Source organism: Cyanistes caeruleus, chromosome 2, assembly GCF_971803275.1.
Source record: "Cyanistes caeruleus chromosome 2, bCyaCae1.hap1.1, whole genome shotgun sequence".
Lineage (NCBI taxonomy): Eukaryota > Metazoa > Chordata > Aves > Passeriformes > Paridae > Cyanistes > Cyanistes caeruleus.
The window spans coordinates 91,859,279-91,886,788 of NC_141702.1; the positions used below are offsets into that span (position 1 = coordinate 91,859,279).

At 46.2% G+C, this 27,510-nt stretch overlaps 1 protein-coding gene across 3 annotated transcripts in view; it reads left to right on the forward strand.

Moving 5' to 3' along the window:
- The window catches only part of LOC111927625 (uncharacterized), a 122,887-nt gene that overhangs the window by 59,381 nt on the left and 35,996 nt on the right, over positions 1-27,510 (forward strand). For 2 of the 3 annotated variants that reach the window (XM_086870128.1, XM_086870114.1), the window contains one exon: positions 17,051-19,457. The exons of the other annotated variant lie outside the window; for it this stretch is intronic. In XM_086870128.1, the coding sequence (XP_086726254.1) occupies positions 17,051-17,179 (129 nt within the window). In that variant the 3' untranslated portion in view covers positions 17,180-19,457. Of the gene's footprint in view, positions 1-17,050; positions 19,458-27,510 lie in introns of those variants that run through there. 3 annotated transcript variants of the gene reach the window in all.

The window sequence follows — 27,510 nt, forward strand, 5'->3', positions numbered from 1 at the left end:
ATTATTAAGAGAAACATTCTAATACTTTAATAAAATAATTTCTTAACCTAATTTTCACTTTCACATTGTCTTTCACACCTTCTGTGGTGAGTGAAGGCACAGAAACAGCTTAGCATACAGAAAGCAATGACAGCATGGATTGGCCCCCGGTGTCTGGAGATCTGAGAGCAGGGATGCCCATACAGACTATTTCAGCAGGCAGTCTGTGGGTAGGCACTCGGGGCTTCCCCCAGTGTCAACGCACAGCTACTGCTCCAGTCCACTCCTGCAGAGTGCCAGTCACAGCTTCCCATCCTTCTCCTCCAGATGAGGTGTCCAATCCTCTGGGGCCTCAGAGACCTTGACCCGTGTTCAGCTCTCTTGACGGCTGTTTCTGTGGTTAGCAACACCTGGAAAGGTCCACGCCACTTAGCTACCAGTGGTGCTTCTTTCTACTCCTTAACTAGGACCCAATTCCCTGTTGGATGTTGTGAACAGCTTAGTCCAAAGGCAGGGTCTGTGCCAGCTGAGCTTCCTGTCAAAGAGATTTTACAAGAGACAGTATTTGGGCCATATATTGTTTTAAATATACATCACTTATCTCTACCCCCTCTCCCAGGCTGAGAATTACAAGGATACAGAATTCCAAACATCAATTCAAAGGGAGATAGTTGAATATCCCCCCTGGGTCTGGCCCTTATCCTTGCCAAAGCTAGTGGCAAGACCCGCACCCACGACATCCTAGTTTCTATCACCAGCTTCAGAAGGTGTTTCTTTATTTCCCTGTTCATCCTTTCAACCCAGCCTGAACTCTGGGAGGAGTTCAGGATTCTAGGAGGATGGAGGTTCCATTGTATCCCTTGTATCCCTAAAGCAGTCATAACTCCTTGAAGAACTTTTCCTGTAAAATGAGTTCCCCTGTCTGAGCCTACTGCTTCCACAATCCCATATCTTTGAATTATTTGTACCAAAAAATATTTTAATAACTGATCCTGTAGTTGCTGAAACAGCTGGAAATGCTTCTGGCCACCTTGTTAACTGATATACTATTACCAAAAGATATTTAAATCTTGTCACTCAGGGCATTTCAGTAAAATCCACCTGGCATTTATGGAAAGGACATGCAGCCCAAGGCCTCCCTCCCCTGGCAAGTTTCTTTGTTAACTCTGTTATTGGTTTTAGCACGAATCGGGCAACCCCCAATAGCTCACTTTGCTAGAGTAAAAAGACCCACAGCAGCATATATTTTGAGGAAATACCGGTCCTTAGAAGCCCCAATGACTTTCTTCATGAAGTTGGTTTTAACAACTGTAAGGCCAGAGCTTTTAGTATCCACTGCTTATCGTCCCTTGTAAACCAATTATCCCCTCTTTCCTCTGTCCCACTCTTTTTAATTATCTCAAGTTTCTCTGGTGGAAAAGACAGTTTTGCTGGCAGTGGTGAAGTTACTGGGAGCAAGGGCAGGATCTTAGAGATTTCTGGCATCAGTGAAGCTTTCTGAGCTTCTTCATCAGCCAGTTGGTTTCCTATTGCCTTCTCGGAGTGCCCTGCCTGGTGCCCCTTGATGTGTATTATTGCCACCCTTTTTGGTAAGTTCACCATTTCCAACAGGCAAGAGATTAAGTTCTCATGAGCTAACATCTTTCCCCTGCAGGTTAATAAACCTCTTTCTTCCCATAGTTTCCCAAATGCATATATCACCCCATAGGCATATCTAGAATCAGTAAAAACATTCACTGTCTTGTCCCGGTATAACTCACAGGCTCTCACAAACGCACACCTCCACTGTCTGAGCTGACCAGGTGTGTGGTAACCTCCTCCCTTCCTTTGATTGCTTTCCATTCATGATAGAGTATCCTGTAAATAGTTTCCCTTCTACCATCCTTGAAGACCCATCAATAAACACGTTTTCTCACATTCAGGCGAGGTAGTATCTCATAAATCTTCCCCTGCCTGGGTCTGATGATCTATCACCTGAATGCAGTCGTGGGTTTCTTCCTGGTCCCCCTCTTCAGGGCTGTTCAAACAGGAGGCTGGGTTAAACCCTTTTCCACTTTTAAATTCTAAATCCTCCTGTTCCATTAAACAGGACTCATACTGTAATAACCGAGCGCTGGTCCCCACTTGGAGGCTTTCCAGTTAACAAACCTTTAATCTGATGTGAAACTTTGACATTCATACCCTCCCGTTTGTCAGCTTTCGGGCCTCAGCCACCATCAGAGCTGTGGCTGCACTGTTCGGCAGACAGTGGGGCCAGCCTCTGGCTATCAGGTATAACAGCTTAGAAAAACAGGTAACAGGCCTCTGTGTTCCCTCATGCTCTTGCACCAAAATTCCTTTAGCATGACCCTGTTTAACATCCACATATAGTTCAAATTTCTTTTCTGAGTCTGGAAGAGCTAAGACTGGGGTGTTAACTAATTTGTCTTTTAATTTGCTAAAGCTTTGCTCTCCTTCTGGTGTCCATACCATGACATTAGGATTTCTTGGATTAAATAGTCATATAAAGGTCTGGCCACAACAGAAAAATTGTCAATCCATACTCTGCAGTACCCCACCAACTTTAAAAACTGCCATAACTACTTTTTTGTCTGGGGTAATGGTACTTGTAAAATCCCTTGTATTCTTTCTGGATCAATACACTGTAACGCTCCAGTCAGAATGTGTCCCAAATATTAGAACTTTTTTTCTACCAACTGTGCTTTCTTTTCAGATGCTCCTTCTTTTTTAGCAAGAAAATTAAACAGCTTTACAGTAGCCTCCTCAACCACCTTTTCCTGTTCCCCTGATAGAAGCAAATCATCCACATCCTGCAACAACCTAACTCCTGAGGGTGGAGTAAACTCTCTTTATATTTTCTGCAAAAATTGCCCAAACAAAGCCGGTGACTCTGTATATCCCTCTGGAGGGCTGTCCATGTCAATTGTTGTTTTACTACTTTCCCTCCTTCCTCCTGTTCCTACTCTAAGGCAAAATACTGTTTACTATCTTCTGTAATGGGACACCCCCAGAAAGCATCCTTCAAATCCAGTACTGAGTAATACTGATGTGAAGAAGGGGTCTGGTTCAGGATTGTATAGGGATCTGGAACTATGGGATGTCTTGATTTGACAATTTCATTTATTATTCTTAAATCCTGCACCGTTCTGTAGGTTCCATCTGGTTTCTTAACCAGCAGGATAGGGGTGTTATAGGGAGACATACAGAGCTCCCAATGACCTGCTTTTAGCAGGGACTCAATGACAGGCTGTAACTCCTTCTTTCCCTCCCTTGAAAGAGGGTATTGCTTTTTTGACACTACTTGTCCTGGTTGCTTCAAAGTTATCTGGAGAGGTTCTATGTCTAGCTTTCCATATTGCCCTGGGGCTGCCCACACTTCCAGATTTATTTCAGCATAAGCCTTCTCAGATATTTTACACTAAGATATCACAGTGTTGGACTATGTGTCATTTTTTACAATGCTAATTTGCATTCCAACTTCAGCCACCAAATCCCTTCCCAGTAAATTACAATCACAATTAGGAACAAACAGGAATTCATGCATTTCAAACCTGTCCTCCACATCTATTAATAGTGGTTGAATAAAATGCACTTGCTCATCCTTTCCGCTCACTCCTTGAATAACCAATGATCTTTTAGACAGTTTCCCTCCATCAGGGATAAAAATTAAGGTGGATTGAGAGGCCCCTGTGTTTACTAGGACATACACCTCCTCTCTGACACAGTTCTGCCAGAGCCTGGGCTAGCTCTGAAACACTCCAGCTTTGCGCCAGGAGTGGGGAACAGCCTGGGTAGGGTTTGGTCCCAGAGTTGAACCTTCTGAGCCACAAGCTCAGCAAAGGCAGGATATCAACCACTGTCAGGATAAGGCAAAGGAAGATGAGGAGGCTCTCTGTTTGAGGTTCTGAGAACAGGTTTATTGCCAAATGGGATCAGGGACAGAAGAGCCCTGAGCACGCCTGTGTTCGGGATTTTATAGAGCAGCAACTCAATGGGCGGGAACAAACAAACACCCAATGGAGAATACAGGAGGGAGGAGTGAAGAGAGGGGATTACAATGCAGGGACCAAAAGGGATGAGTGGTAGGAGAGGACCAGTCACGTAGGCCAATGGTGTCTCAAGGGTTAGGGATTAACAGGGAAGGATTCAGAACAAAGGGCAGGGTTTACAATGATGGACAAGGGGTAGGGGCAGGGTTGTGGTGACAGGCAGGAAAGGTTCAGGAATAAGGGGTTGGATTTGCAATGAAGGGCAGTTAAGGGGAGGATATAACTCTTAGGGGTAAACCAGCTTGGGAGGAGCAGGGAGGGGCACAAGAATGAATCATATAAATGACAAACTTAAACATACAAGTATGAATAAATGCAAACACTCGCTGCAACACTCTCAATCTGGACCCACCTTAAAAGTTAACAAAGGTTTGAAGGTGGTATGTCCCTGGTACAATGGGAGCTCTTGACACCCCTAAAAATCCATTTCTTTTATCCTCTGGACTTCATTCTCCTGAGGGTACAGCTGTTTTGCAGATATTCTCACTTCTAGTGTCCCTCTGCTCTGCAGACAGCACACTGGTTCCTCCCCAACTGCTGTTTGGGTTGGGTCTCCCCTGCTGGAGAGAGAAAGCCTCTGCCATGTCCTTGTGGCTGATCCCATCCCTTCTGTCCTGGGGGACCCATTGGGCCCTGCAGTTCTTCCCTCTTGAGCTGTAAAAATTCTGACATTACCTTCACCTTTGCTTTCTCATTTTCCTTATCCCTTTTTACGTATAATTCCTGTATCTTTCTAACCGGTTCACCCAGGGATTTACTTTGTTCTTCCTCTAATCCCTCCCCACTACTGCCTGTGAGTACTTATTTTCCAACAGCTCAAAACCATTAGTTTTTCCAGTGAACCAAACAAAATCCTTAAAAGAAAATCTGAGTCTTTCTACATACAATCTACATTTCCTGGATATTCTTTCCTCCTTGTATGCACTCTGTTTATCACATACCATATACCAGAGCTAGTCCCTGTCCTGCTGCATTGTCCAAGCAGCTCCTCCCCGCACTGGCGCTCCTGGTGGGCACAGCCGGCAGCAGCACAGACCCCCAGCCTTGCTCTCGGTCTTGCACCTCTGTGCCTGGTCCTGCTGCTCCTTGCCTCAACTGTATCTCTCCATACTCCCTTTCAACCAATTCTGTTCCAACACACCAACACCATCCATACCCTGTTGTCAGGACTCCTTAACTCCCCTTATTGTCCCTCTGGGCATGGAGTGTCAAGACCCCTTCTCGACTTTCCCTTATTGACCCCTTTGGGCATCTATATCCTTAATTACCTGTGGGAGAATGTGTAAACCAACTCCACATTCTTCCAAGGGATTCTTTGGAGATATTTTGGGATTGTCATCCCTTTTGCCAGGGCCCCTTCCCGGCTGTACTCTTGCAACCCTCCATGGGTGCCTTGTTTTACCTGTGCTACCCTCCATGGGTGCTTTCCCAGGTTTACCTGTGCTACCCTCTATGGGTGCCTTCCCAGGTTTGCTTCCCGAAAATCCCATTTTACTCACCGGAGAGATTTTCAGTGGTCCTTCCCTGCGGACTCTTCATGGATTCCCCTGGTCCACCACTTGTCTGTCTCCTGGACAGTCTCGGGAACCCAATCGATCGCCCGGTGCTGGCTGCCACCAAGGGGAGCTGATTACTGAAACTGGGTGAGGCACCTTCAGCACTGCTCACTGCCTGCTGGCCTGGACAGTGGAAATGTTCCAGAAAAGAAGCCCCATTTGTCAGGAAAATTAACCCACGAACACCAGAGGTTTATGTCCAAAAAGGAGACAGAGGAGTCCTTCTACTTTATTTGAATAAAGGGAGAGGCCATGGGGCATTCCCCTGAGGTCTCTCAAATTTTTGGAAGACACAGCCTCCTTTTTATCCTAATTCCCAGCCGTATGTCCCTCTCTCCCCATCGGCTGAGATACTTGAGAGGTATCAGGTACTTCCTGATACCTAAGATTCCCCTCTAATGTATAACCCCACCTCTTAATTCTTATGGAATTTATGGTGCTCCCCATTGTTTCTTTCATCTTTCAATATCCAATTTTCATTTATCAGCAAACCTACAGTTTGTTTGTAAAGGCAAGTGTCTTTTTTTCCATTCATCAATCAGTGGAATCCTTCCCATTGTTTCTTTTATTTCTCAGTGCTAGTTTTATCTACCAGCAGACCCACAACTTGTTTGGAAAGACAAATCCGTCATTCCTCTTACAATGGAGATGTTTCCTTGGCACTGGAAGGAGGATGACCATGTGCTTCTGGGGTGTAACTGCCTCTGCCCTAGACCAGGCTTGGCCAGCTCTGAAGCAGAGACCTGTCTTCCAGTGTATCTATAATACAATTGTCTTCAATTTTCCAGGCCATCTTGGGATGAGGGTTAAAAGTCTGTCATTTTTCCTATTTTTGTTCTTCCTTGACAAACTTCTACATGCAGTCTCTGAATGGGATTGGTGGAACTGTGCTTATCTTAACAGCAGTAGGTGGGTAGAAGACACCCAGGGACTTACCGTAAAGTTGTGTCTCAAGGATCTTGTTGGGGCTGGCAGAAAGGAAGGATTTCAAGGCCAATCTGATAACCTGGCTGATCAGGGAGATGTTTTCTGCTATGTAAAAGTAAGAATTTTAAATCAGAACATTAATCTCTTGTGCTTTTGCCTTGATCTTATCAATGCTGAGAATGCCCTTTGCTTGGACAGGGGCCAGATCCCTCAAATGAGTTCCTCATTTCTTATCGCTTACTCTGCATCCTAAAAGGCCACTGCAGAAACATGCTGGCTATTTTTCTCCTAAAGCAATGTACCTTTTCAGCTTGGAGCTGAGCAGGAGATATGCTGGTTAGAGCCTTCTAGGCAGATACCTGAGCTATTCACAAGTGCAAGGCATACCGGGTGACAGAGCAGTATTGGTGCAAATCTTTGATTCTGGCTGCACAGCACAAAGTAAAGATTTCTAAAAAATCAGAAGGTTCAGTGTGTGTAGGCATATATATATATATACAAATAAACACAGGTGTTCCCCTTCCATCCCAGGCTCCCAAGGAGCTGTGCAAGCATTTAGCACGGGATGCATATAAATATGCAGATAAATACCATGATTGCAATTTCAGAATGAGTTACACTGAGAAACCAGCAGAAAGTGTGACTCACCTGAAGAGAGGTAGGGTAAGGAGAACTTTAAGCCATGTTTCTAGACCTGTGTCCTTATTCCTACCATGAGTATAAACAGCTTGGGCATCTCAGGCAGCAGAAATACCAAACTGCATCTTGCTAACAGTTTCCCAAACCTTCCCGGTTTTTCTAGTATGTGACTGAGTGTCTAAACCTTACCCTGGTCTTAGAATCAACAAGAGAGTCTTGCCTCTTGGCCAGTAACAACTTTGGATTACTTTATGGTCAGAAGCCCCTCATGGCGATTTTGGTATTCCAGTTTCCCCAGTGGTGTCTTGTCTCCAGTTGATGGGCATGCCTCTGCTGAGCAAAATGGAGAAGGACATCTGCTAAGTGGGAGCATGAATATCCCTTTGGGTATTCTACACTCCTCCCAACCCAGCCACTGAACTGCCTGCTGAAGATGATAGTAGGTCCTGGAGACTCCCAGTCTTTGTTTTGAACAGTTCCTGACAAAAGACACCGTCCAGAGTTTCCTCAGTGTGGGGAAGTATCTAGTGTAGCCAAGGGCGGAATGCCTCACTCTGTTAAAAAGTACTCAAAATATTTGGCTTTTACTGGATTTCATGGCAAAGGCTAACCAGCCTTTAGCCTGCCCATAGCAGGTAGAAGTGGGACTGTCATGTCTCTCTTCTGTTTCCTTAAGGATAAGAACTTTTATTGCTTCCTTCTTTTCAAAAATTCCTGCTGTGTATGCCCTTGCAACTGCTGAATCATGTAAGTGCCCACAGAATAGCCTTTGTGAAATAACCAAGAGCTCTGTAATCCACACTGCAGCATGGAAGTTGCAAGTAGCTGGTGAGTGAGGAGCTGACTTCCTGTTTTCAGCAGTTCCTGCTTTGTGGTCTGATGTGGGTTGTGGGTCTGGTTTAAGAATAGGGAGAGGTGGGGAGTGGTAGAAAAAAGTTGCAGCCCAGTTGCTTCTGGGACAGCCTTGTGTGTCAGTGGCTATGGCTACTGGCACTGTGGTTCAAGGGAATGGAAAATAGCAAGGCATGTTTCACAGAGAGAGGGTCAGATTTAATGTCTTCTGGGTCATATCTGGGTGATGGAGCAGAGAGAGAGATTTAGGGGATGGCACAGGGTCACAGAGAGCCACTGTTTTCTGCCAAAGATTAAAGTCCAAGATGGCTGATGAGGCACATCTACTCACTGCATCCAGGCGCACTGCAGTTATTCCTACTCCCTTTTTGTTCATGTGGCTGTGGGAACCTGGCACCTGTTGTCTCTCCCAGTCCCTAGATCCTCTTTTCCCACACACTTCTCCCATAGTACGCCCACTTCCTACTTCCACAGCTAGGGTGGTTTGTCCAGAGGCAAGTGCACTATGTCAGCATGTGTTTGCAGTCTGCTCATGCCAAGCTAATTAATCTTCACTTTGCAGGTTTAATTTGTGTACCCTTCAAGTTGAAAGCAGTGTGTTGTTCTGTGCCAGCCTACCTGGCCAGAGGGAATCTGCTTGCCCTGGCCTCATGCAAACTGGAAGCTGCACAAGCCTGAGTACACACTACGTGCAGGCTCTGTCAGAAGCATGGTACCTGAGGTTCTTGGCTCCAAGGGAGGAGGACTATGAGGCAGCTGCTGTGGTCTCTCTGAGAGGAGGGTGTTCCTGCAACACAGCAAGGGCTGGAACGGGGAGGGTGGAGAGGAAAGAGAGGTGAGGTAGTGTCACTTCTGTACAGACCAAAACTAAGGAGTCTACTTAGATGCACTTGGAGATTTAGGGCCAGATTGTGGCTCGCATGTGTCTGTGTTTGTTTGGGGCAACTCTTGTGCCTGCTCCTTCTGCTCAGGCACATGCAGACCCTGTGGTATTGCAGGTATTGCTGCAGGAATGCAGGAAGCACAGTCAATGTCTTATCAGAAGGAAAAAAGTAGGTCCAAGGCACAGCTGGCTAATAAGGAAATAAGGGTTCATTCACTTGTTCCTATGAGGTTTTTTTTTGCCTTCAGAGCATGATCTTTACTGGGACCCTGGAGTGGTGAGTTCCCCAACCTGGCCAGTGAGCAAAAACAGACTGCTCTTCTGAATGACCCATCTGTCCCTTTTATTTGTGCAGCGTCTTTCCTTCAGGTTGTCAGGCAGGAAAAATCCAAGCTTCAAGTAAGCTTTGTCAAAGACGTATCTAAAGATGTGTGTGAGAGGAGAAGAAAGGCTTATCATGCTGCTGCCAGCAAGGACCCAGAGCTGAAACTGGCTATTTCTGCCTTTGGGCAAGTGACCAATAAGCATCTGCTAGGCCCTTTGAAGTACCTTCCAAAAAGGTTCAGTGTTGTCTGTCTTGTAGCACCTCTGTAAGTCTGGTAGTTGCCACCTGAGAACTCTGCACACAATTTGCAAATGTTTGATTTTTAAAAATGTATTTTTTAACCTTTCTAAGAGGAACAGTGATATGTTTGTAAAACATTGAACTGCTCTTTGCAGTGTGGTGGTATGGAAAGAAATAGGTGTTAGCCTTATGTTAGTGATGGCAGATAGGTCTTTCAGTCTTTTAGGGAAGGGTGATGAAAAACATAAGAAAATGGTGCTCACTGCAAAATTTTGGGTTCCTTGTCAGAACAACATTTGGAGACGACCTTTGTTTTTCCTGGAAGAAAAAGGAAAAAAGTAGTTATAAAATGAAGATCTGGCATGGTCTATTTTTAAACTATTCCTTGGAATAAAATTCTGTATGAACCTGGGGGTAGAAGACAGACTTTCAGGAGGAAAGGAGTTTGCCTGTGAAAAGTTCCTCCTTGAGCTGCTTCAGGTCTGCGACTGCAATACATTGTTAGAGGCCCTATCAGAGTTAATGAACAAGCAGTTAAGTATGAATTGTTGCTCCACTGGAGGAGCTGGTCCTGCTTGCCAATGACTGTTTCTTTAAAAATGCCTGAAGCAAGACTGTAATTGAAAAGAAATCACCTCTCATCAGAAGGTTTAAACACCTAGAAGTTAATTAATTCATCCCAGCTGCCTGGCTGTGGTGTGCTGTTGTGGCTTAGCCCCACAACGAAGTTGCTAACTTGCAACCCCATGGGATGGGGGAGAGAACTGGGAGGGTAAATGTGAGATGGCTTGTGGGGTGAGATAAAGACAATTTAATAGAGAAAGCAAAAACTGTGCATGCAAGCAAATCAAAACAAGGAATTCATTCACTGCTTCCCTTGGGTAGGCAGGTGTTCAGCCATCTCCAGAAAAGCAGGACTGCATCATGGTTACCTGGGAAGGCAAAACACCAGCATATGCCAACATATAGTATGGGAAAGCCCTTTGTCCAGTTTGGGTCTGTTGGAGTTGTCCTGGCTGTTTCCTTCCTAGCTTCTCATACTCTTCCAAACCTTCTCACTACCAGGGCATGAGAAGCTGAGAAGTCTTTAACTTAGTATAAATACTGTTTAACAGGCTGATATTTTTAATTATTGCTGTTACCATTATTCTTACCCTAAATCTAAGCCAAAGTATACACCAGCTACTAGGCAGAAAATTAATTTTATCCCAGCAGAAACTAGGACATGTACGTATTATGCATTGGAGAAACTGGGGCAGAGATGTTGGGAAGTAGCCTTGAAATAAATTGGCCAGGAGACAGACTCCTGTTATTATGCCTTTTTTAGAACTCAGTTTTGGAGTGGGGGCAGGGCCTAAGAAGTTGCTTGCACCATGGCCGTTCCCACACTGACAGTTCCAAGGAGGAGGCACAATTCAGCTTTGCAGCACACACTACACAGCTGGGGTTTCCATCCTCATGCCTGTAGCCAGGAAGTCTGTTGTTCTGGCTTGTTGTCTAGGGGGGGGTCAGTCCTTTCCAGTCCTCTTTAGGTCATGGTGATGCAGGAAAATGGTTTTTAAGTAAGCTTAGGTGATGCAGGAAGATGATCTTTCACCATAGCTTGCTAGAATATGTTTCTTTGTTCTTTTATTCCTCTGTTAGCTCATTGTTTTGGTGTCTTGCATGCCTTAGTTTGCATATTACTTGGGCACACAGCCCCCTGGGAGCAGCTTTGTTACACAGTAACAAAGGGAAGTAAGGGGAAGGGGTAGAGGTACGCCCTATAAGAACTCTTAAAACACTTCAACAACTGGTAAGTAATTAACATTACTAACAACTATCCGGGTAAACAAGGGGTAAACAACAAACAGGGTTTAAAAATGGGATAAGAACATTAACTATACATAACTAAACACAGTGTTTTAACTGGGGTGGATTTCTTGAGAGATTCTATTCATGACAGCCTGGTCACAACCATGTTTGGAATTACAGGTATAACTAGGAGCAGGCATGTGGCCTCCTTTCCTTGCTCCAAGCTGATGGCTTCCCACATCAAATTTGAAGAGTAAATAAGTTTACTTTCTAACACTTAGCTGGGGTGAGAGGAAGGAGGACAAAGTGGAGTTAAATCAGTGTACCTGTAAGTGTTCCTCTGTGGAGTCTGACAGCCTTGACTCTTTCTGTGCCCTGCCTGAATATTGGTGCTACCTCTGGCTCTGCCAACTCCTGGGCAAGTCAGCTGTCTCACAAACAGGTAGTGTCCCAAGCAGGCATCTGTCCTTGCCGAAGCTATTCTGGTGATTTATTCCTTTCCATAGAGGATGGTGGTGGGAATCAGATATGCCTTCACAACTTGAAATTATATGGTGCCTTTCATCCCAAAGGACTTTTATACAACTGAGTCTACAGACTGCAAAGGGATCATTCACCTGCCACTGGAAGGCAGCATCCTTTAAACAGGGCTCAGCAGCATTTCCCAGCTACTGAGGCTTAAGAGTAGGAAAGAAGGGACTCCTGTGCTGTGTCATGCTGGATTGGCCTCGAGTAGGGGACGGGTTGGCAGAGTGCACAAGCTGATCTGGTTTTGAATCCCACCAGTATACTAGAAGTCTTAAGAAAGAGGACCAAAGAGTCCTCTTAATTTTCCATTATCTCTAGCACACCACTCCCTTCAAAGACATTGTTGTGTTGGGTAACTGCATTTCCCCCCTCCCGTGGGGATTGTCATTCCCACAGCTGAAAGCTCACTTTGACCTGTGCTCACTTTTGCTTTGTTCAAAGAGAAGAACTATGATTCTGTGGAACCACGAGACCAAAATCATGTTATTATCTGCATTTGGGATATTTTCCCAGACTTCATAGAAGTAAGAGACCTGTTTCTAGGAGGAATATGGCTTCATATTAACAGATCTAGCTTTACATGTTTGTCTTCTTCCCATATACTCTTTCCTTGACAAAATGTACAATTACATTACGGATGTGTTTATGGAACAGTTGTGCATTTGTCTGTTTTATGAAAGCTGCTAATATGATTGAAACTGACATTTCTTTTGTGATGTTTACTCTTTGATGGCCTTCTTTGAGGCCTCCCTCCACTCACTATATTTAGGTGTGCTTCTTTGTTAATATACTTCAGATATGTTTTAAACCTGTTTTTTTATTTGCCCCACTGTATTTAAAGGTGATAATACTATTGCTTATCTGTGCATAGTTGCTTGAAAAGTGTAAGACGAGTTTACCTCCCTTAGGAGCTCATCTAATTCAAATAAGATGTGCAGTGGGGAAGTGTGGGTATCTTCAGGTGCTGGAGCAACCTTGTGTTCTGAACAGCTATTCAAGCCAGTGATGAGCTGTGGTGCCTTAGACATGCCTTAGACAGATGCTGTGAAGTACTGGCCCTGTGTGGCTTGAATTACTTTACAAGCAGGTAGGATTTGTATGAGTGGAACAGCCCTCCATGTGATTTCCAAGTCAGGGGGAGTCTGCATGTGCACAGAGGGATGTGGACAAGTGACCAGGGAAGTGCCTGTGTACTGGGGAGAACCTGAGGTGTGTGAGGGGAGGTATGTGCAAGTGAGCATGTGTATTTGACAGAGTATATGTCTGAGCCTGTGTGCTCTCCTGTGGCAGCCGTGTGAGTCTGACTCAGGCCATTCTCCAGCTGTGTAAATACATTGCTTAGCAAGTTGAGGACTCTGGTTAATGATTTCCATTAGCACAGGGCCCATATTAGGCTTCATTTTGTGAGCAGTACCCAGCAGTCCAAATGCCATTAGAGTGAACACATGAGCCTTTAATGTCAAGTGTGTATTGTTTGCACTCTCAGGAGCCTCTGCAGGAGCTGGTCTGGGGTTGCTCACCAGGGGCTGTCAGGCAGGTTTATGGCAAGCTCTCTGCTTGCTGCAGGCAGCAGCAACAACTCTTAACACCGCTCCCTAGTCAAAGCAAAGTCCCAGGCATGGTGTGTCCAAGGAGAAGGGCAAGCTGCCTAGGATATTTTCCCAGACTACAGGGAGGCAGCTGGCCCAAGCAACAGGGTGGCAGGAATGAGTTCCCCTCTCTGGCAGCAGGCTCTATTCATTTTTGTTCTGGAAATACATCTACAGAGCTTTGCCTTGTGCTACTCATCAGGACCAAACCACCACATGCTGTGATCCGAAATGGTGTCTTGGACTAAGCCAGATGAGGCCTGGTCATCCCAAGAGCTAGATGTAAACTTCAATCTAAAAATGCTCCTCTGCAAGAAGAGAGTTGAAGATCTAGAGATTTCTTACCTCCAGCAGGTATCTCTGGTACTGCCCTATCAGGGAGCAGATGCACAAGGATCTGTATTGCGCAGGGTTATAAAGGAGTGCAGATTGGTCAGGGTGTTGCTATGGAAGAGGGCAGTCAGGTTACTGCCTCTCCTATTACTGCCTGCAGTTGGGCACAGGCCCTTTTTCACTCTGCCCTTGTCTGCTGTTGTTGAAAGCTAGTTGTCATCTTGTGGCTGCTTGAGAGGTGCCATGATGAAAAGCAGGATTGGGTGCATTTTGAGCCTCACTTGCAGCTGCCTGACTATTCATGAATCTCAGCGTCCTCCTGTGTCTTCTCCCATCCCTGACCTTCAACCTCAACCCTTGTTCTGTGCCCTGGGAGTCCTGCCCCGTGCCCTGGGAAGGCTCTCTGCCCCACGCATTGGCCCCAGAAGAAGACCCAGAGAAAAACCATAGCACAACTTTTCAGCCAAAGCCTGGTGAGTTTTGTAGATTATTTTTGTCTGTTCTTTGGACCATCTTTCCCGAGCCCCTTCATCTGCTGTCTGCCAGAAATGAATGGATTCAGCTGCCTTCCTTAATCCTGTCTGGCGTTTCAAAATGGAGGGGACTGCCAGGTTCTTTGTTCCCATTCCCTCTTGGCACTGGCAAGGGACCTTCTCTCCTCTGGAGAAGGACAAATGTGCTGATTTATTCTGGCCCTTAGCTTTGAATAGGGGTTGCTATGTTACCCTCCAGGCCTGAGACCTGCCAGAGCATATACCATATATAACTCCACAGCAAGTGGCTGTTGAGTAAAGGTCCTAAAATCTCCCTCTCTTGTTTCTTACACTGCTGGCCAAGGTGTCAGGGGGATGTAGCAGGGCATGATTTGCTGGCTGAAACTCCAGGCACAGCTGATTGCAAGCACCATGTCGGCATTTTCCATTCTCATGTGCCCGTCTTAATTTTCAGAAGAGATACCAACTAGGCAGGAACACACTGTCTACACTAGCTTTTAGAGGTTTTTCCTGACATGAGGGCTGCTTCCCCATGGGGCTGAGCTGTGACCAAGAGCTTGGAGACAAGAGGCTTCCAGATCCTGCTGCAGTTCCTGCGGTACTTAGGGCCTGGCTTGGACCTTCCTTAGCTCACTCTGATTTGTTATGTGTGTTTGGGTGAGAAAAACTATCTGAACAGCTTTTTTAGGGTGTTGGTGTGTTGTTGTCTTGTGATGACAGATTAAAGCCCAGGCAGAGGAGAGGTGCAGGCATCAAAACATCACCTTGCCATGCTGTTAGGTAGTTGCACCTGTGTGATAGACCTGAATCTGAAGTGCTAAAATGAACCTCTGTTTTCTGTTAGACAGTAGAGTTGGTAATTGTTCTTTAAAAGCCTAATTTTTTGAGTAACAGTCCCACAGTGCAGGCTAAACAAAGGACACCATGGTTCCAGTTAGGAAAGACCTAGAAAAGGAGCAGGGAGTCAGTCAGATAACACCAGAACCCAGTCTGAATCATGTAGAATGTTAAGAGTTGGAAGTGACATTAAAGGTCATCTAATCTAATTTTCTAATCCCATCTGCCATGGGTAGGGACACCTCCCATCAGACCAGGCTGCTCAAGGCCCTATCAACCTCACTTTGAACACCACCAGGGTTGGGGAATTCACAACCTCTGTGGGCAACCTGTTCCAGTGTCTCACCATCCTCACAGGAAAGTATTTCTTCCTAATATCTAGACTAAATATCACCTCTTCCAATTTGTACCCATAGCTCCTTATCCTGTCACTACAAGTCTTGAAGAAGAGTCTCTCTCTGGCTTCCCTATAGACCCTTTCCAGGACTGGAAGGTTCCTGTGAGGTCTCCATACTGCCTTCTTTCCCTCCAGGCTGAACAGCTCCAACTTTCTCAGCTTGTCTTCACTGGGGAGGTGCTCCAGTCCTCTTAACAACTTCATGTCTTCCTTTGGACTTGCTCCAACAATTTTATGTCCTCCTTCTGTTGGGGGCTCCAGAGCTGGATACAGTACTCCAGGTGGGGTCTCACCAAGAGCAGAGTAGAGGGGGAGAATCACTTCCTTTGACCTGCTGGCCATTTTGCTTTTGATGCAGCCCAGGATACCATTGGCTTTCTGAGCTGTGAGTGTATAGTGCCAGCTCGCATTGACTTTTTCATCAATCACCACCCCCAAGTCCTTTTCTGCAGGGCTGCTCTCAATTTCTTCTCTGCCCAACATGTAGGTATTTGGGTTTTTTCTAACCCGTTTCTCATTGGGTTTTTTCCTAACCTCTGTGAAAACAGTGGTAAAGCCCTTCCCAGGAGTAATGGAAGTGAGATGAGAGTAGGGGACATTTGCATGAGTTTCTGAGCTGCTGGGCTTCCCACATATTCTTTGGTTTAATCATGATTAAACACTTTCCTGGGCCATAGAGCAGTGAGACCTCCTCTCCTGGCCAAAAAATATCAGTGAAGTAGGTGTCCCACTAGTGCTTCTGCTTGCATAAGGAAAGAAACAAACCAAAGTTCCTGAAAAGTAAAAGGAAAGCTCTTCACATTTAACAGAGTGGAATAACTTCTTTGGCACCATAATCTCTCTGGGGATCCATATATACCAGCATAGTAGAAATGCCTAGTGGAAAACAGCATTTCTGTCCTGTCACACAATGCAGGGAGTACATGGCTATTTCTGCCCTCCTTACTCTGGATCTGCACTGACCATGCTCTGAACACTGAGCAAAAGGGGAGAGAATGGTCTTTAGTGGCCATGGTAGAAACCAGTGTTAGGCCTTTTCCTCCAAGCATCTCTAAGCCATTCCTTTTCAAACTGTAGAGTCTGGAACCAAAACCCTGGACAGTTTCAGCATGCCTGGGACTTTAAGATAAAGAGTGGTTTGTAAATCCTTGTTGGAGAGCTGTTGACAAATGGGGCTGAAGAACACATTTCCAGAGATTACTTGGTTTGTCTCCATGCTCTAAAGGTGTATCAGATCTTATTTCAAGGCCAAGAGAAATTAGCTTTTCCCTGTGATACCTTTTGGTAATGATGCTTTTCTGACTCTAATACTCTAAATGCATCATGGATATCCTGTTTCACTTGGTGGCTACAGGTGCCATGGAACCTATTCATGTGTATCCTAGGGACCTCAGTCCTAGAGGAAGGGAGGTGTGCCTGCATTTTATCTTGAAGGGTAAGAGCAAGGATGTGAGCAAAATGCTTCCACTTCTTATGTTAGTGCCATTTGCTGCAAGGGAAAGCATCACCACTCATTCAAGGAGGTGCAATTGTATCAGAGAGGGGGATGACAAAGCACTCAAGGGAAGAACTTAGTGTTAGCAGCTGATATGAGCACTGACTTCATGCCTCTTTTTATTTCCCTGCAGAGCATCAACGGAGGCTGCCCGCCACCCCACTTTATGTATGATCCCTCCACTTTTGCCTTCCGTTCCCTCAGCACCTTGAAGCCGCTGAGCCCAATAGCTCCAGTGGAAGAACCGTCATGTGCCTACTGAAGGAATTTCTTCAAAAAACCTCAGGAACTATCAACCAGTGTCCTGCCTGGCAGGGAGAAGGGGAGGTGGTGATACCCAAGGGGAGGGGTGAGAGAAGAAGGGGCAATGACACATCTTTGCAATGCAGCTGCTCTGGCAGGAGGAAGCAAATGGCTTGGTAGCAGTGCCTGTTCTCATACCACAGATGGATCCAAGCAGTGGCAAAGAGAGTGAGTTTTGTCTTTCAGGGCAAAGCAAACCAGTCAGGTCCACAAACCACAAGAACTGCCACCAAGGCAGTGTCAAACATGAAGATGGTGGTAACTGAAGATACCCAGGAGGTGTTCAGGGATTAGTACGACCTGCATGGCAGCAGGGGTGAGTGATCAAGCTGTGAAACCAAATCCAGACAGTTTCCCAAGGACACCTGGGTCTACAGTGCTTTGCTGTAGACCTGACACTTCTCCCACTCAAAAGTGAGCTCAGGATTGTAGAAAGAAGCTATACAGAACTGCTTTCAAAACAAGAAGACCCCTGTCTGAGATGGTTATAATTGCATTCACATCAAGTTCTCTTAAGTGGAAAACCCTAGGACAGGGAGGTGTGTGGATGAGTTACTGCACATTTAGCTGTGCATTCCAGATGATCTGCTGGCAATTCAGTGATACTGTCCAAAAAGAGATTGGAATGGGAGAGTGAGATATCCATATGTAGATCTGGGATTAGAATAAAATTCTAAAATTGGAAGGTCTGTGTTGAGCCATCCAGGAAAATGCAACACCCACCTTCAGTCCTCTCAGCATCATCAAAGACTTGGGGTTGACTGTATGCTCATGGATCTCCTCGCTGCTGAGGCAGTGTGTATGCCGGGTTATGTAATACTTCTCCATAGTATTGTTCCATTACATGATGGTGGAGGTAACTGGTACCACCAAACTCAAACCAATTTAATGTCTACAGCAAGCTTTCCACTCCCCTTGTGGAAAAAAATTAAATTTGGATACACTCTTCTGGTATCAGTGGAACAATATTCTTAGATGAAGAAAGGAGTAGGAAAAAGCAATTGATTTTGTGGCTGTTGGTGGAAGAAATAGGAGGGGAGTTTGAGTGAAGGTGGGGGACATTTCTCCATAGACACTTCTGAGGCTGTTGGGACCATGCTAGGTGTTTGACTGGGATCTTTCCTCGAGGCATGTGTGTGTGTTTTGTGCCACAAGGCAGGAGTTAATAGAACAAGCTCTTGCCTCTCCTGCTGAGGCAGAGGAACAAGGCCTTTCCTCTTGCTGCACCTGGTGGAGAGAGTAACCTCTTTGTGTAGGCATTCCCCACCATAAGCCTGTATCTGACTGCATGGGGAAGCAAGTTGTTTACTGTTTGTCCAGATCAAGAGGAGCAACTGTGAGTAATACAAAATAATTTTTGGTTTTTTAAATCTGCCTCAGTGTAGAGTCTTTGATGCTGCTCTTTGGTTAAGACAAATGGTCAGTCCCGCTGCCAGTAGGAGGCTACCAGTGAACTGGTGTGGGCCTTTCGCTGTGACCTCTAGGGAAAATCCAAAGCTTGGGGTAGCTTGGGGACCTGAATCCCCCACCCTACCCTTTTCTCTCTAACTCCTGTCATTTAGGCAGGCAGAGGAGCTGGGCAAGTGGTGAGGGGGTGTCTGTCCTGATGCTGTCCTATGTTCTTTGGCTCCAGACTGTTACAGCCAGGCCACCCTCCACACCAGCACCACCTCCAAGAGGTCACTTGTGTTTACTGGTGCGGGATCTCTGGCAGACTGTCATGGTTCCCTTCAAGTCCCTATTTCCAAGAGAGCTCAATTCCTCTGCTGATTCCTCCTGCCTCTGTAGAAATTCTGCTTATCTTGTTTTGGTGGCATACCTCAGCTTTTTAACTGCTGCCAGATCAAGCTGACCAGTGCAGGACAGGAAGCATTGCTCCTTTGGACCTGTGCTCAGGAGATGGGACAGCCATAGCCTGGTACCCATCTAAGAGGCATATTCCTTGAGCAAATGCCTGGGGTGGCAGCTCCTGCGTGGCCCTGCAGCCTCAGGCTTTACTCAGCAAGAGCTGCCAAGGTGCCGGGGCCCAGAGGTGTGTCCCTGCCAACCAGCAGGGTTGCCTTGCCCCGGAGGGTGGGAGCAGGGAAGAGGGATGTCCTGCCGATATCGTTGCCTTTTACTACTTTTGTAACTTTTCTCTGTCTTTTCTTTTCAATCAGAAGAAAAAATAAAATAATAAAAAAAAAAGAAATTAAAAAACCCCACAAGGAAATAAAGTGTAACAGCAGCTATATTTACACCTCTGGTGGGTCTCATGTGTTTGCCATCTTCTAGGTGTTTGTGGGCAATGGTATGGAGGGGGTGGAGTAGAATGAGTTATGATACAGTGCATCCAGTCCCCCAAGCACTCCACAATGCAAGGAGGTCACATCTGCAAATGAATGGCTTTGAATATGAGGATCTTTTCCAGAATGAATGCCAGGTTTTTTGTATGTACTCCATTTGAGCTATGCTGTACTGGTATGCTGTATTGTCCCCCACTGGTGCTTCCCTCACCAGGATGGTGCTTTGGCTTTTGAGTAACTTGCCTATTGCTTGGGCAAGTCAAATATAGCCTGGCTGGAGGTTTCCAGTCCCCCCAAAACAGAAGGTGGGTAACTACCCCAGTGGTCTTCGACTTGAAATTTCAACTTCAGGAAGTCTTGCATATCTTGTCCTGAGATTCTCCACAGCCCTTTTGTTTACGGTGAGAGCACTTTTCCTTCCTTCTTCATAATTTAGCTATAGTTCACCCCTTCCTCTGTTTTTTGCTCTAAATACTCCATCTTGGGTACTTGTAATGTGCATTCCCCACCCCTTGCTATCTACTTGAGCTAATTCCTGTCTCTCCCACAATCCTAACTCTGTCTTCACCAGCATCTCACAAAGCTATTACCTATGTCCCCTTTTTCAAAGCCTCCTAAGAGATATTAGCATAAATTCCCTTAGAAGTCCTACTTAGATTCCTTACCAGGACACCTTTTCCATTCTTCCCTCCAAGCTCTGATCTCCTCTAGGCTTCTTGCCGTCTCTCTTATCTTGAAATCCTCCCCTTTCTGCCACCTGCAGTTTGTTATTGGCCTTGACCCATTTTGCAAGAGTTGTAGGGTGACTTGCTGGCTCCTCCGAACCCTTTCTCTTGTACCTCATTTACAGAATGCTTTTCTCTGGGTTGTTTCTGCCAGTACAGCCTGATCCCTCAGTGCACCCACCCTTGGAGCCCCAGATGCTGTTCAAAACCCTGGTGGTGGCTATGACTCCACAAACCCTGATCATCTGTAGGCCTCTGCCAGGTCAAGCTTGTTGTAAGTCTGTTTTGTGTATGCAGAGAGAGGGGATGCATTGACCTTGTATCTGCTAGGCCAGAGGTATGGACACCAAGCGCTCTGAAGCCAGGGAATAGCTGGTGAAGGGCAGGAAGCTGGCATACAGCTTGGCATTGCACAGCCAGCCCATTGACCACAGTGAGCTGGGGGTAGAGCTGCTGCTGCTGCCCTGGGGCTGTTGTCTGGGCCTCCAGCACATGTTTGGATTTAGTTCAATTGTGCCCAGCCATCACCTCTTCCTGCAAGCTGGGCCTCTGGGTTAACAACAAAACGGCAGATTATGAAATGTGGTGAAATGTGGTGATAAACTGCCATATGGCAGCAACTCTGAAGCTCAAAGGCAGGTTAGGAGTATTCATGAAGATCTTACCGGGTACTTTTCAGCTGTAGTTACCAATGTTACTGACAAAAGAGAGTCAGGATGTTGGCCTCTTTGGGATGCTAGACCCTGGCATGTGAGAACCGTTTCCCAAAGCCCACTGCAGGAGATACCAGTAGAAACCAGGGAAATGAGGGCTGAGCTGTGGTCTTTGAGCTATGGTCTTTGCTGTAGCCACTGTCCCTTGTTGCTGCCTCTGGGATCCATCAGAGTGGGCAGGGATGCTGGCTGAGGTATAAACAAAGCACTGTGTGTGCGGTCAGCTTGGCGTGGGTCCCTCAGGACCTCTGCTTTGCTGGAGCTACTGGCTTCCCACCAGGTTTGGGTCCTGGCTCAGCAGGGGGGCCTGTTCTAATCTGCGCCCTTTCTCTGCTCTGAGCCATCTTGCTTGGAGACGTGCAGGTGTTTCCCTTCAGAGCAGAAAACACCCTGTGAAGAGAGCAGGGCTGTTGTGCCAAAGTGCAGTTCAGTTGTGTTAACCATCTGCAGGAGGGTGAATGGGGACAAGTTGTTTGAAGACTATTTGAAGAGTTTGGCTATGGCTTCTCTACAATTTAAGGAGGACCTTTTAAGCTAATACTATTCTCCAGTTAAAGTAAATTAATTAGGGTAATGCTATGGCCTTTTAAAAATAACAGAGAGGAACCAAGATCACAGCAGTGGCAAAATGTATTGTTACATGTATACCCTGAGCCTCGGTGAGTCCCTTTGCAGCCAGCACACAGAATTCTCTTGTCTTTGTGTTGTCCAAAAATCATTTTCTGACATATATGTATGTACATGCATGCATACCTGTGATATACATGTACATATACATATACATGTATATATATGTATATATTTCTGTCTCACTGTGTTTTATTTGTGCAGAAATCTCTGTCCTCTGACAGCCACCCATGAGCAGGGTGCCCTGTGCTCACCTGGGTCGTCTTTGACAAGGATGTGAAGCCCATCTGTGGCACACTCACCACCTCTGTGCTGCAAAGCACAGTAGTGCTTGGAAAACCCACCCACCACCCTGTTTCCAGCTGCATGCTGAGTGTTGACCCATCTGCCTACCTATGGGATTGACTAGTAAAATGGGAAAAACTGGCAGTGCTGCTGCGGCCAGGGTTCTCACCCCAGGTTCAACGGAGGCCACTGAAACATGGCTTGGCACAGGAAAAACTGAGAAGCAGAATTTCTAGCTGGGCAGACCGTCTCATTCAAGCAACTTTGGGCTTTCCCTTGCTCTTCGTGAAGGTGCACAGCATGTTGTGGCAAGATGTGAGGTGGAAGAATGCATTCAAAGGTGTGTATCAAGTTAGGACTGAATGGGGTATGTACAGATACAGCATGGGTGTATAGACACAGTGCATTTACAGTGGCATTTATGTATCTGTGGGGTTTGTATTTATGGCATATTAGTTATATTTTAATCAGAAGGACATATTGGAGGAGTAAAGATAAAGGGGCATGCATGCATGCAAGTGTGGTTCTGGAAGGATGGATGCTGGTGGATGTGCATGGTCAGGAGAACCTGTGCAGAGGACGAGCATGAATGAGGCTGTGTGCTCACAGGTGTTTGCAGGCAGTGATGCATGGAGGACATACAGATGGTTTATATATGCCAAGGCAAGGATGGTATTTCTTTCCTGTTTCTGCAGTCTCTTTCATTATGGTAATAACTGGCAGACTTTTGCAGTGCATCACACCAGTAATGATTGGAAAAGTGAAGAAACATTTTCAAATGCCTGATCTGTGCCCTTGAGGCACTTGGGAGCTCTCACCATTAAATTAAAAAGAATCAGGCACCTGGACATCAGTGACTCAAAGTGATCTCAGTACAAATTAGAGTGTGATTGTATTCTGTTGCTTCTCAGACAAGAACTTCAGGGACATCAAATAGAAGTAGCAGGTGGCAGGTTCAAAGCAAACAACCAGAGGCAGATTTGCACTGAGTGTGGGGTTGCACTGGGGAACCCTGTGCCACAGGATGCTCTTGCTGCTTTACACAGCTACAGGGAAAGGAAAGGAAAGGAAAGGAAAGGAAAGGAAAGGAAAGGAAAGGAAAGGAAAGGAAAGGAAAGGAAAGGAAAGGAAAGGAAAGGAAAGGAAAGGAAAGGAAAGGAAAGGAAAGGAAAGGAAAGGAAAGGAAAGGAAAGGAAAGGAAAGGAAAGGAAAGGAAAGGAAAGGAGAGGAGAGGAGAGGAGAGGAGAGGAGAGGAGAGGAGAGGAGAGGAGAGGAGAGGAGAGGAGAGGAGAGGAGAGGAGAAAAGGAAAAGAAAAAAAGAAAAGAAAAAAGAAAAGAAAAAAGAAAAGAAAAAAGAAAAGAAAAAAGAAAAGAAAAAGAATGAGATAAGATACTCTCTAGGAAATGACATGCACAAATGCCACCTCTGGTTGAGAAGGGTGGTGACATAGGGGCATTTTCTGGGGTAGGTTACTGTGTGCCAGTCCCATCTCTGCCCCCTCCTCAGTGGTAGGGTCTGCTCCTGCCAGGGTTCCAGGTGGGCTAGTAGCTCCAAACAGGCACATGCATCAGCAACCAACTCTGTCAAGCCAGCACTGCCTTGTTTGCATGTTCATTGCCTTTACACTTCCAAGAATTTCTTCACGGGGAGATCTCAGTAGTGACTTGGCCCTCGTGTTTGATGGTAAGGCTGGGGGTGACCCCATTCATCTACTGTGCTGCTGCTCAGGGAGTGCTTGAAACCTGAGCTGCTTGCTGATCTATCTGCATGGCTGCACATGGGCATCCTGCAGATCCTTCCTGCCCTCAATGTGTGGGTGCTGGGGCTTTCTCGGAGAACACTGATTCATCAGGGCTGTCTGTCATTGTCCCTTGGCACAGCAAGGCTGAGCCTGAATCATCCATGGTTGTTGTGTGCAGAGGCTGGTCACAAAGGCATAGCTCAAATTTCTGAAGTGTGTGAGATCTGTCCTGGGTGGCTTTCCAGTGTTCATGTGTCATAGGAACAAAGTGAGTTTGGTTTGAACACTGCAGGCTTATGATGGGTATGTTATGCATGGAATCTTCTTTTGATATTTAGGAATATTATAGGAAAGCAAGGACAAGCATCCTCCAGTGATGGGTAACCCTCATGTGGTTAACCTCAACCCAGCAAGGCAAAGAGAATGCAACTGAAGCAGCAAGGTTCTGCAAAAGTAACAGCAGTGATGATAAGAACATGTAAGCATGTTGGTATCGCACAATTTCCTGAGCTAGATTTCAGTGGGCTTATTCAAGCAAAGAGGTGAGGGTGCAGAAGTTGTGGATGCTTTGAGAGCTCACTCTTGGCTGTAGCTGCACACCAGCCTGGCAGGACCTGACCTCATGTTTTCAGTTAAACTGGGGCAGAATGTGCAGGCATTTCCAGACACATGAGGAACCCAAAGATCTGTTTGCTTTTGTGGCTACTGTAATAACAGCTGGGTCTGTTAGTAGGTTGGCCAGAACTGATTACATATTCCTATCTCACAGCAGAGCAGCTCTGAGGCTGGATGAGTGGAGGAACTGAAAGTGCCATAGAAGCTGGATGCCAAGTAGGGAGGTGAATGGAGAAAACAAAGCCCTTTTGAGAGGAATGTGGTTGCCATCTGCAATGGGAGGAAAGTTGCTTTCCCCTAGGAGCAATGCCTACCTTGCCCTGGCCTGTCCTGCAGATACTCCAAGGCATGTTGGTCAGCATCTGTCCTTGTTCTAGTGTCCTGGGAGCATGCTGGCAGGCTATGGCAGGGGGTGTCACAGGCCTTTGCTTCCCACTGAGACATGGTGAGTATTGCTGGTGTGAGACCTGTCCTGGTGTGCCTACAGCTCTCCTGTTTGTGCACTCCTGTAAGTGTTTGAAGCATCATTATTAAGTTTTTCCAAAATGGGTTGCCAAAGTGTTCCATCCTGGGTGGTTTCTTTGCCAGTGGGTGACATTTGGCAATATGTTGGTCAGGGTCTTGCCCAAGGGCAGGCTGCTCAGCAAACCTGGCCTTGGTGGTGCCACCAAGCCAAACACATCAGGGCCAAACCTCAATCATATACAGCTCTTGCGAAGCCTGAAAGCCTTTTTCAGATCTTTGCCACAGAGCCTCCACAGGCCCTGTTTTGAACAGAGATGTTTTGTGTCCTTTCTTCACTTTAAATAGTTCCCCAAAATAAACCCTCTGCTATTTACCAGCATTCTGGTGTTGAATGCTGACAAATAATCAGACCCATAATATTGTATTCATATCTGCCCTGGTAGCAAATAATTACTACAATTACTACCAAATCAAAATGCTTCTGTTTCTCCTGGTGTCATTAGCATGTCCCAAACATTTTGTTCTTGTTGTTTAAGGTACAGGAATAACACAGTCCGAATGCAGCACCCGGTTGAGTGGAGCTTCCCAGCACAGCAAGCTTCCCAGCCATGATTGCCATTGAGATGCTGCTAATTTTCAGTCACAGTGTCAGATCCTCTTCTACCGCAGGGAGAGCGACTGCTTAGCCTGTGATTTACTCAATTTATTCCAGTAATAACTGGGCTGTCTGTGTAGCCATCTATCTGCTTTCTGAACTCCTCCTGCTGCCCACCCTCAACCACCACACTAAGTCGTGCCTCTGCCCTTGCGGCAGCAGAGGGAAGGCATTGCTTTGCTCAGGCCATGAAGCAGGTCTGTGTCCATCAAAAAAGGAACAAATGTTCCTCCCCCTCTCAGCTGACCTCTAGATGCCAGGGCTGCCAGCAGTGGGGCCTGCTGCAGTTACTTCTACCAGGCAGGGTAGGAAAGATCTCTTTTCAGATGGGGCAGAGTGGGTTATCAAGGTTTTTGCAGCACTTTGGCCCAAGTGAGGGGAGCTAAAACCAGTTTGTGAGGGGGAAACTGAGGTAGGGAGCACCAGACACAAAGACCCAACACAAAGATAGGGGAAAGATACGCATTAGCCTGAAACTAAATCCACAGATATGAAAACCATTGTGGTCACATGTCTCTGTCTATGAAGAAAAACATTGTATTGACTGGATCATTATAATGCCTCTAATTGAAGAGCAGAGTCCTCTCTGCCCTGTGTAATATTACTCAAACAGACTTGCACAAAACTTCAAAGCAGATGTCAGCCAGGGTACTGCCTTAGATCAACAGTCATTCAGGATCAGTATTGCTTGAAGCCAATCAGTAAAATCAAATATAAATGCAGCAGAGAGTATTTGAAGAAATTGGGGTCTCGGGGGAGATTCAGTCCCTGTAATGAAGACAAGGAAAGGGGAGATGATGCATCATGTCTGTAATGCAGTGAGGACATACAGAAGCTGGATTTCTCAGAAAACTTGAAGTAGCACATATGGTTCCTATTAAATCACCTGACCTTTCCATCTCCAGTGGTATTTCTGGGGCTTTCATTACTGTAGTGCTCTACAAACTGTAGCCTTATGATTGCCCTTGGGAGACAGCACAATATTTGAGGTAAATAGGCTTTTACTTGTGCACACCAAAATACTGAATTTTCCAGCTATTTTTGAACCCCACTGGTACTGCACAGAGGAAAGATTCTTCCTTTGACTGAAATGCAGAACAGAGTATGCAAAGGGTTTAGGTCCTTAGAGAAACTGTTGGTTGCACCAAGACTTTCTGCTGTGGCTGAAATGGAAAAGGAAGCAGGTGGCAGAAGTGTTGGCATTAACTGGAGTGCTCGAGGTAGAGACTGCTGAGTGGTTAACCACCAGAAGTGATCCCATGTGACTGGGGTCATCTGAAGCACTAGTTGAAAGAAGAACATGTTCTATGATTTGTAGCCATGGGAATCCAATCTCTTTGTGCCTTGGCCCATAGGCAGTGCTGTCTAAACACTGTGACCAAGGTATTCAGAGAGGCTTTACACTTCCCATTGCTCCTTCAGTGAGCTTTGTCCACATGTCAAAGGATATTATAGCTGTTCTTCAGGAGAGTGGGGAGTTGGGGCAGCTGAGTGGTTTTGCGCAGTGCTTGGTTGGGCTATAGGAACCAGGACTACACTCCTCTCCAGGGTGTGCAGGATGAGACCTGTGAGTCCCTCTCCACCTCTGCATCCCCACTCATGAGGGAACACTGCTCCATCAAGCTCCGACGTTCTGGACCCAGCACTTCAGGGTAGCTCATCAAAGGCACTTCCTGGTGCTGAGCTGGGGATGCTGCCAAGGGCTTCCTGCATGACCAGGCTTTTGCTCTGTGAGTGATGCTGCTGCTCTGTAGAGGTGAGGCTGGCCAGGGCTCATTGCGGTGTGTCTGGAAACACTCTGGACATGAACCAGAGGCTTCAGGCTTCTCAGCTGGGGTCATGTGCTGCGTGGTTGCTTGCCACTGTAAGACTGTAGACTGGGAAACTCCTCTCATCTCACTTTCCCAAGGCATCTTGCAACTGCCTGGCAAAGTTTTAGCCCTTTCCTTACAATAACCACTCAGAAATTAATCTTCTAAGACCTGTACAGGTTGGAAACCCCTGTCGGGCTTTGGAGATGCCTCTGCCTGACAGCTGAGCTCACAGGTGGCCTGGCTTTGACAATCCTACATCAACCAGGAGAACAACAAATTTGTCCTGGTGCTGGCACTGCCAGACAATTCACTTACTGCAAAGGAGCAGTATTTATCTTCCCTCTGAGACATGAAAAGTTTCTTG